The 8354-nt window shown below is 42.1% G+C and overlaps 1 protein-coding gene across 1 annotated transcript in view; it reads left to right on the top strand.

The window, feature by feature from the left end:
* The first annotated feature begins 4165 nt into the window (after positions 1 to 4165).
* LOC131886395 (MICAL-like protein 1) overlaps positions 4166 to 8354 on the top strand; it is a 23944-nt gene continuing 19755 nt past the window's right edge. The window contains exon 1 of the mRNA XM_059234703.1: positions 4166 to 4479. Within this exon, the coding sequence (XP_059090686.1) occupies positions 4298 to 4479 (182 nt within the window). The 5' untranslated portion in view covers positions 4166 to 4297. The remainder of the gene's footprint in view (positions 4480 to 8354) is intronic.

Below are 8354 nucleotides of genomic sequence, written 5' to 3'. Positions count from 1 at the left end.
CAAGCAAGCCAAACGGCCCTTGACTCTCTTTTTGCCGTTGGCCGTAACAAAACAAACCGGAATCATCTAAACCTTCAAATTATATTTTATTTTGTTGTTGAACATACATTTTTAACCACCGCGTTGTAAAATTAGGCCCTTCTAGCTTGGCTGTTCACTTGCATCTCATGAAGAGGTCTAGGGAAAAAATATTGTATTCTAAATATTTGTGTTATACAACTTCGAAGACTGATGATTGCTCAAGATATCATCAAAGCAATTTTCAAAAACCTTCCAAAATCGTATTGTGTTTTGCCATTGATTGATCAAATGTAATGACAAATGGTCTTGAAATGCTGCTCCTCTCCTATCAGATACTCTGTACTTACCAACGAGCAATAAAGTTATGGTTGTTTGCCAAAAAAACAAGGCAAGCCAAATACCCTTTGTACAGTGTATGGTTAATCACCTCATAATGCTAGACGTAGAGAATTCATTGCAAGTCTACCAATTACGATGCAAGTAACCAATGGCTAAGAATGGTTTGATTTATTACGTTTTAAGGCCCTTTACTAATGGGCCTGTGGTTCTGTTGGTTGATCAAGTGTAGCTTGATTTTAAGTCGTCAGTGTCACGCTCTTGACCAATTTTAATCTAAAACAAAGCACGTGGACTCGATAAGTACCTTGAAACTTGGTGGGAATATATCACCTCGAACAAAGAATTCAAAGCATTCCCACCAAACATCATCGATGAATGGATGGATGTACCACCAACCAAACACCTTTCATCGCTGAATGGCAATTGCGTATTTCATTCCATTGCGTACTCGCTGTATATCGTAAAAAGGCCTTACAATTCGTTGTTTTTTTTGGTACGACATCCACTGACTTGCCTGCACTTTTTGCCATTTAAATCCTACCACACATTTAAGAGTGCCTAAATAGGATTGGATTGCTTCGGTTTCAGGAAATGATGATGATGAGGTCTTTGTTCATTGTCGATTTACTCTGTTTGTTTTTCGGCTTTTCGATCCCTTGCCAGTTTTTTCCCGTTTTACTCATGCTTAGAACAGGTATTTTCCCATATAAAGGAAGCACGACGTATGTTCTTGTTCTGTTTGAATGTTTTAAATGACTGCTGATACTTCAGTGGCATTTTAATGTGACCTTGAGGGACTCATTTTCTTGTAATGCAAGTGGTGATTTACCTTTACCATCCAGCATTCATTGTACCCAATGGTCCAAAATATAAGCAAAATATGCCCGACTCAATCATTTATAACTATATTTGAAGCCACGGTACGTTAGTCCTTAACCAAAAAGTGTTCAAATTGCAAGCGACGGCAAAAATATTCCAGAATTTATCCGATGACAATGTACCAAGATAAAGCATCACAGAAGTCAGAACCCTTTTTTGAAGCTACTACGTACAACATCTCGACTATATCATGCACCTCTATTTATTTGAAGAGTAACTCGCTTTATTGTTGCTAATACAGTAAGATCATGGAAAAGCTTTTTTGGCGTCCTTTAAAAGCTGCTTCGTCTTGCGAAAAATGGATATCATGTATTTTTTTTATATACGATTGGGTTTAGCGTAAAGTGTAAGTGAAATGATTTTTTTTTGTCTGAAGATAGAGACATGAAGTACCGTCTTTCTCCTACCACCAAAAGAATTGTGACGCTACTCACTCAGATTTAGGGAAATGATAACAACAAACCGAAAACCAATTCTCACTGTCATTTGACCACACTTATTCACATGGCAACCAACTCGGTAATGCCATTAAAAAATCCCAGACTCACTTTGGCTAATGGACCGACCCCCGTGTCCCCTACCCAAAAGGTCCATTTACCTCAATCTACACAATCTTTTCCAAAAATCTTCTTGTGTCTCAGGTGTTGCTGTGGCTGTTGCAGTGAGTCTCACCCTGCCCGTTCCGCTTCAATAGCCGAAATTCTACCCATCCATGGTTTCTAGGTACATACATAGGTAATATTGAACGTGTAATTAACTGAGGATGAGTGTCAGAAAACATGTTCTTCCCGTAGGGAGTCCCTTTAGAAGTCAAGTGAGTACCTCTCGCTGGGTTGTTGAACTCTGAACACTGAACAACTCACACATTCAACACATCTGTGACATCCACGCACACACGGATCCGGTTCAGAGGGATAAATAATACTGTACTGCAGATACGGATAAGGTCTTCTTGTCCCCTAGAAAAACGCTCCTCATCAAAATTAGGACATCCCACGTGGATGTGAGATGTTTCTCACGATGACATTTGCGTGAATGCTATTGCCGTTATTAAAAAGCTAGTTCATAACCGGTTGTCTTGTCCATTCATTCCCATGAAGATCACGAACAATGAACCTTAAAATAGATGATAAATGAAGTTCAAGGTAGATTTCGAATAATTTGAGATTGGTGAAAAAACAGCTCGAATCATAGCTATTGTGGGTTTTTTTCGTTTGAGATGCACACTTGTTTTCTTCTTCCTTATCTGAAGTACTCTAGTCTCTCATTGCTCTTTATCAATTTCACAGCTCATAACAAAGTAAAGATAGAGGCACGAGAGAGGTTAGATATAACCCTTTATTTGAGAATGTAAGAAGTTTCAGATCAAAAGAAACTTATTCTATTCAAGAGTTTTGGGTATCTTTTTTCCATGCTTTAGTGTCGTGGTAGAACTTGGGTTTTGGAGATACGGGAGAGATTTTTACAATCTGCCCAAAATAGCTGGTAAACAATCTGGAAAATGATGTGCCCGTAGGACTCAAAAGTGTCAAGTAGGGAAGCCCGGCCATGGAAGCGAGCAAATCAAGCAGCAAAGTCGTAAAATTGACTGTTGTCAAAATGGCAGCAATTTTCATTAGCAACTCACTGACTCAAGAGAATGGGCAAAGAGTAGGCAGTCCTCTTCATTTGGCTAGGTTGTCGGGTTTTCATTATTGGACAATGTGATAGCTCCAAATTACTTGACTTGGTGGTGTTAGGAGTGTGCAATATTTTCACAATCTCCATACAGATTGGAGTTTGATTGACAGGTGTTTTAGGAGTGCATTGATTAACCTAGTTTCGAACAATTTTCTGCTCTATCTACGTCTTACTACTTACACTGCTTTGAATATTTTGGATAGCTCACAGCCCTGACTGGTTTTATGACTTGTTATGTGTTATGCCCATCGTTTATTTCTTGACTTAAAAGACAAGCAGGGTAAGGCAAAAGAGTTTGAGGTTTTGCTGCCTGAATATTGTCTCTCACAGTAGTTCAATTTTTTACAGTGTTGCCAATTGACCTTCAACTTTGAGGGCCCAATAATATTAAATTAGTTTCACATGTGACAGGCAATCTGGCAAGATGAACTGGAAGCATACTTGTTGGTTCATTTGGCCAAGGAAACGAGAAAAACTAAGCGAAAAAAGGCAATTAAGAACCAAATACTCTGGAGGCAACAAGTGGGATGGTTTTCCATCATCATTAACCTGAGTTTAAATTAAATGGTAAACAAAGACTTTCAGCAGCAGTCCCTCTATTTTGAGAAAGAGAAGATGGATAGACAATGTAATTGTTCTCCATGGATCTTCCTGATGGTTTGGATTGTAAGTTTCTAGACCCTAATTGATTCTTTGTCAACATCTAATGCCTTTTTTGCTCTTTGGCGGGATGTCAAATCATCAGAAGAATCTGACAGAAAAACAGAATCAACTGTCTTCCAAAACAAAAACAACCTTGGTTGAATCCAACGGAATCATTTTTCGATATTCACAGATCTGTCCAAGAGTGTCCCTCTCATTAATCTTGCCCACAAGGGATTTGTAAACTCTTGACCGTTGCAGTGACCAAGTGAATCCCTCGGAAAGGACCAGGATTAGGTGTCAAGTTCATCAAAATTAGCTGGCAATTTGGTCGCGGTCATCATGGCTAGCTGATCTCGGTGATGCACTTTCCAACTCTTTCCAACTCTTCCCAATGTGTATCTCTTTGTTTTTTGACCAAATCCTCCGGATCACGAAGTGCGTCTCGTTCAATTGTTCATCTACCGCTTCATGCTCGGAGAGGCCGGCCCGAAAACTGAGAGGCGCCTGCCCGCTTTCACTCAATCGGGGCTGAGAGAGATAGAGGAAAAAGCGAGCATGGTTGCTAAATAAATAAGGACAGAGCGTTGAATTCAGTTGATGGTTTGACGTTGGCCGGAGAGGGGGTGGCAATATTTCAGTTATTCTTTAGTTATTGTTCCAGTGAGTGACAAGTCTTAGCACCGGAAAACAATCAGTGGCGTCGCTCACGTGGGTTCAAAGTTACGTTTACAAGATGGTGAAGGGCACTAAAGCCCTCGAGGTCTGGTGTCAACGGGCCACTGCCGGGTATCCCGGGGTGGATATCACCAATATGACTTCATCCTGGAGGAGTGGGTTGGCCTTTTGCGCTCTAATCCACAAATATCGTCCGGATCTAATCGATTTCGGAATTTTGGACAAGAAAGATATCAAAGGGTAAGGAGAATATTTATCTCGTCGTTCAGTTGAATGTAGCGACAAGGAGGAAGTGCTGTAGTGTTTTCATGTGACGAGGTGAATGTAACTTATGTAGGTGGGGTGATTCATCTGTCAGGCAGATGCACATGTCATCATGACCTGCTTCATTATCTCATCCCACAGATACTGACACAAAGGGGCCCCGGAGTAAGCTCTTTTTGGGGATGTGTACTTGTATGTGCCTAGCTATATATTTATGAGTCAAAAAAGACCTCTGGCTATGAAACGCGTCGTGGCTTGCTTGCTCTTCGTCTATTCATAAACGAGGGGAGATGATATCTATTCCCGACTTTCGTGTTGCCATACCAAGTGTTCAAGAGTAACATGTGTTTTATGGTACCGCTGGGCTCTTTTTGTTTCTCTCCCTTCCATTTGGACTATCTGTGGAGTCCCCCTCCCCCACTTTAAGACAAAACGTGGCTTGAAATCATGACAACCACTGAACAGGAAACCAAAACTACACAACCATTACGACGTATTCTCCGAAATCGTGGACACCGCATCGAAAAATGGTTTCATAAACACTTGCACACATTTAAGGCGATGGCGGCTCAAGGTGACGTACTGGCAATGAAAGCATTCATACGCGAGATTCCTTGGAAATCCGGGCCCTGGTCATCAATATCAATTATAGCACTCGTAGAACACCTGTTCTCTGACTTTTCAAAAGTGGCGTGAGTCTCCATGATGATAGGAGGAGCGAAGTTCCTCTCTCTCCGAGTCTTTTTCCCGAGTCTCTCTATGGAAACCACTCTATTTCGAGGCGAGGAGGTAGCTATCTAGCTAGCTGGTTGGCTGTTGGTTGTTGGTACGAAAAGCAAACCACCGAACCATCGATCGGAGAGCGTCACCATGACACCAAAGCTTGGGAGGACCTGACAAATTCTCGGTGGGAGATGTTGGTGAGCATGGAGTTTGAACTAATGCCCTGGGAACGAATTGAAAGCGTCGTGATGAATATTTATGAGATTTGAAAGGAACATTCTTTGAGTCATGGCCAAAGCAGTATTGTGACAGACCTCCAGTTGCACGCTTGGAGTTCTTGTGAAGGCATGAGATTGAATAAGATCATCCCTCATAACGATACTAATTGGGGAGGATTTTCGAAGCCAGATGTCGAACGTGGACAATCATGTTAACAAGGCCTCGTAAAAATCTCGAAATCAGAGTGCTGTCCATGCAGGGGGGCCTGGTGGTCAGGTTCTTGGAGCTCGAAACTTGTTCCGTTCATTTTCCTTGATGCATCAATCCATCCAATGAAAATCCTCATGCCCACATGCTAATTCCATTGTGCATTTGAAATTGCTCAAATGGCCGAGCAGAACACACACTCTCACCACTCACACGAAGGAAATGGCGGTGGTGATTTTAGAAACTCGCCCTTGGAACCTTGAAAGGGGATTACACCACTCAAGCACTGAGCAAACTCAAAAGCTAATATCGGGGACCTCGTATGTGTCCACCTTCAAAACGTTGGCTGAGTATTGAGAAACCACCGCCATCGCCCCTCTTTCTCTGTGATCCAAGACATTTTATCCATTTTCCGACACGTCACGATAAAAACTTGTCCAATCACGCCCCAAATCGATCATTTTGTAGAGCTAGCCATCACGTTTGAAGATCTCCAGGCAGATCTTCGCGCGAGCGGGCAAAAATAGAAATCGCTCTTTCGGGTGGCTGAAGGACATCATTACAAATTTTACGATAATTAATGCCTCTCTCGACAATCATCCAAGCCTCAGGTAGACACTCCCAGAGATACAGATAACTAGACAGACAGATAGATAGATAGAGAATGAGGGAGTGAGTGAGATCAGGTCAATAAATCCAAGCAATTACAAACCGGTTCGACTAAACGCTCCAAAGAAAATAATCATCACCAGACAACCCAAAACATGTTTGACGTCCCATCACTCAAGCAAGTAATTTGTACAACGAGCCCTGAAACATTTGGCTCGACATGAACGTATGTACTTACAGTAAGTAGAGAACTGGCAAAAATGGCGTTGGACAGGTAACAATACGTAATTCATGACGAACTTGGAGCAAGCAAGTTGCGGTTGCTTTCCGGAAATGATTCAAATCGAACGAGGGGAGCTATTTCCATGATTTCTACCCACCCCATCGCAAGCAAATCAAAGGTATACGTATAGCTTTGGTGAATTATTCATGGCAATACTGGAGGCCGGAGCATTATGCTTTTCTGAGCCTTCCAAGCCTTTAACGTTTTCAAAAAAAGAGGGTTGGGTCGGTCTGATTTTCTTTGTTTGTCGCGAATTTCGACTGAGATTAGTTGAAAGAAAATGATTGCACTAGAGTTAGTGGAGTATAAAGCCACGTTTCTGTCAAAAACCTTTACTTATGACGCAAGAACGAAGAGAGTCAATCAAGCTTTATTTCAATGATCTATCTTAAATAAGTGAATTGATCAATGAGAGGAGAGAAGCCAATTGTTTTTATGTGCTTATCATGGGGGTCCAAAATCATAAGATACTCCATGCCAGCATCACGTGCAAGAAGGGAGTGCCTGTTGTGAAATGTCAATGGAGCACTAATTCAGGGGTTTAACTGCCAACTCTTTTTTTTCCTCTCCACTTTTTGCTCTTTGAGTACAATATTGTGTCTCTGTTGTTGGATAGTTCAATGTTCAATTGAGAAATGAGAGAGAGAGAGAGAGAGAGAATTATTCACGAGAATTGGAGTTTCCTTCTCCTCCCTTCTTTCCCTTTGTTGGTTTTGCATGACTGAAGCGCAATGTTCTGCATTGTGTAGTATCGTATGTATAGAACTTGGTTGGTCGGTCGGTAGGTAGGTACTCGCTACTCGGTAGGTAGAATGTAGGTGCTACTACCACATCAGCATTCACTCGCTCAGTCAGTCAGTCAGTCTACCAGTCAGTCGATATTAGCTTGGCATGATTCACATTTCGGAGAAAACGTCCATTTCATTCACTAAAAGGGGAAGGGTCACTCTAGCACGTACCATGTACCTGGCTGAGAAGAACAAGAGGACTTGTTATTTAGTGGCAACGTATTGGTTCTGAGCCACACTCGAAATGCCAGATTGCCAGGGATATCTCCATGTGGATCTTTGAGGCAATTTCAATTGAATAATGGCCTTTGTTAACTAAATGCACCGTGAAGAGGCAGATGAAGGGGGAAGGGACCCAAAATGTGATAATGAAGTCCCAAGGTCAGATCTTGTGCTGATTGACATACTTGTCCCCGAGTGTGATGCTTTGTCGCTTCAATTCGACTTTTATCCAATCTTAATGCATCCAACAACTGGTTGAATGAATTGGAAGCTGTGCCGGAGATGACGCAATCTGCAACGATCTATTCATTGTCGAGGGATGTCGGATTGCAGACACACGTTATCCGGTGTTGTTCTCAAAAGCCACCCGCAAGGTCATTTCGTTGACATGTTTCTGCAAAAAAAAAGAAGCGAGGAATCTAATCACCATGAGACTCATTCGCCGTCAGAGAGTACAACAGACAAAAAATGTACTATACATGACATATGTTCGCCATTCCCCATGGAGTCGGAGGAGCCTTTGTCCGTTGGACAAATGTGAATTTCGTTATCAAGGCCGAGGCCATGTAGTTCGTCCGCTTTTGAGTTGGGCCCGATTCCCACCCTTGGTCACGACTGAATAGGTGTCAGGTTGCCCAGCTGTTGAGCTCATTTACGACCAGAATTCCGGCCTTTATTCGATATGACCTTGTCCCAAGTCCTCTGTTTGTATGGCGTATACGCTTACTGTACACTCCCAAAGAACAGCTCTGAAGGGTGTCATGCCCCTCTCGTATACAAAGAGACGAGAAGGAGGAGGA

The sequence above is a fragment of the Tigriopus californicus genome, chromosome 9 (genome assembly GCF_007210705.1).
Source record: "Tigriopus californicus strain San Diego chromosome 9, Tcal_SD_v2.1, whole genome shotgun sequence".
Taxonomy (NCBI): domain Eukaryota; kingdom Metazoa; phylum Arthropoda; class Copepoda; order Harpacticoida; family Harpacticidae; genus Tigriopus; species Tigriopus californicus.
The sequence above is the reverse complement of the archived record's forward strand: the minus strand, read 5'-3'. Positions and strand labels throughout refer to the sequence as shown.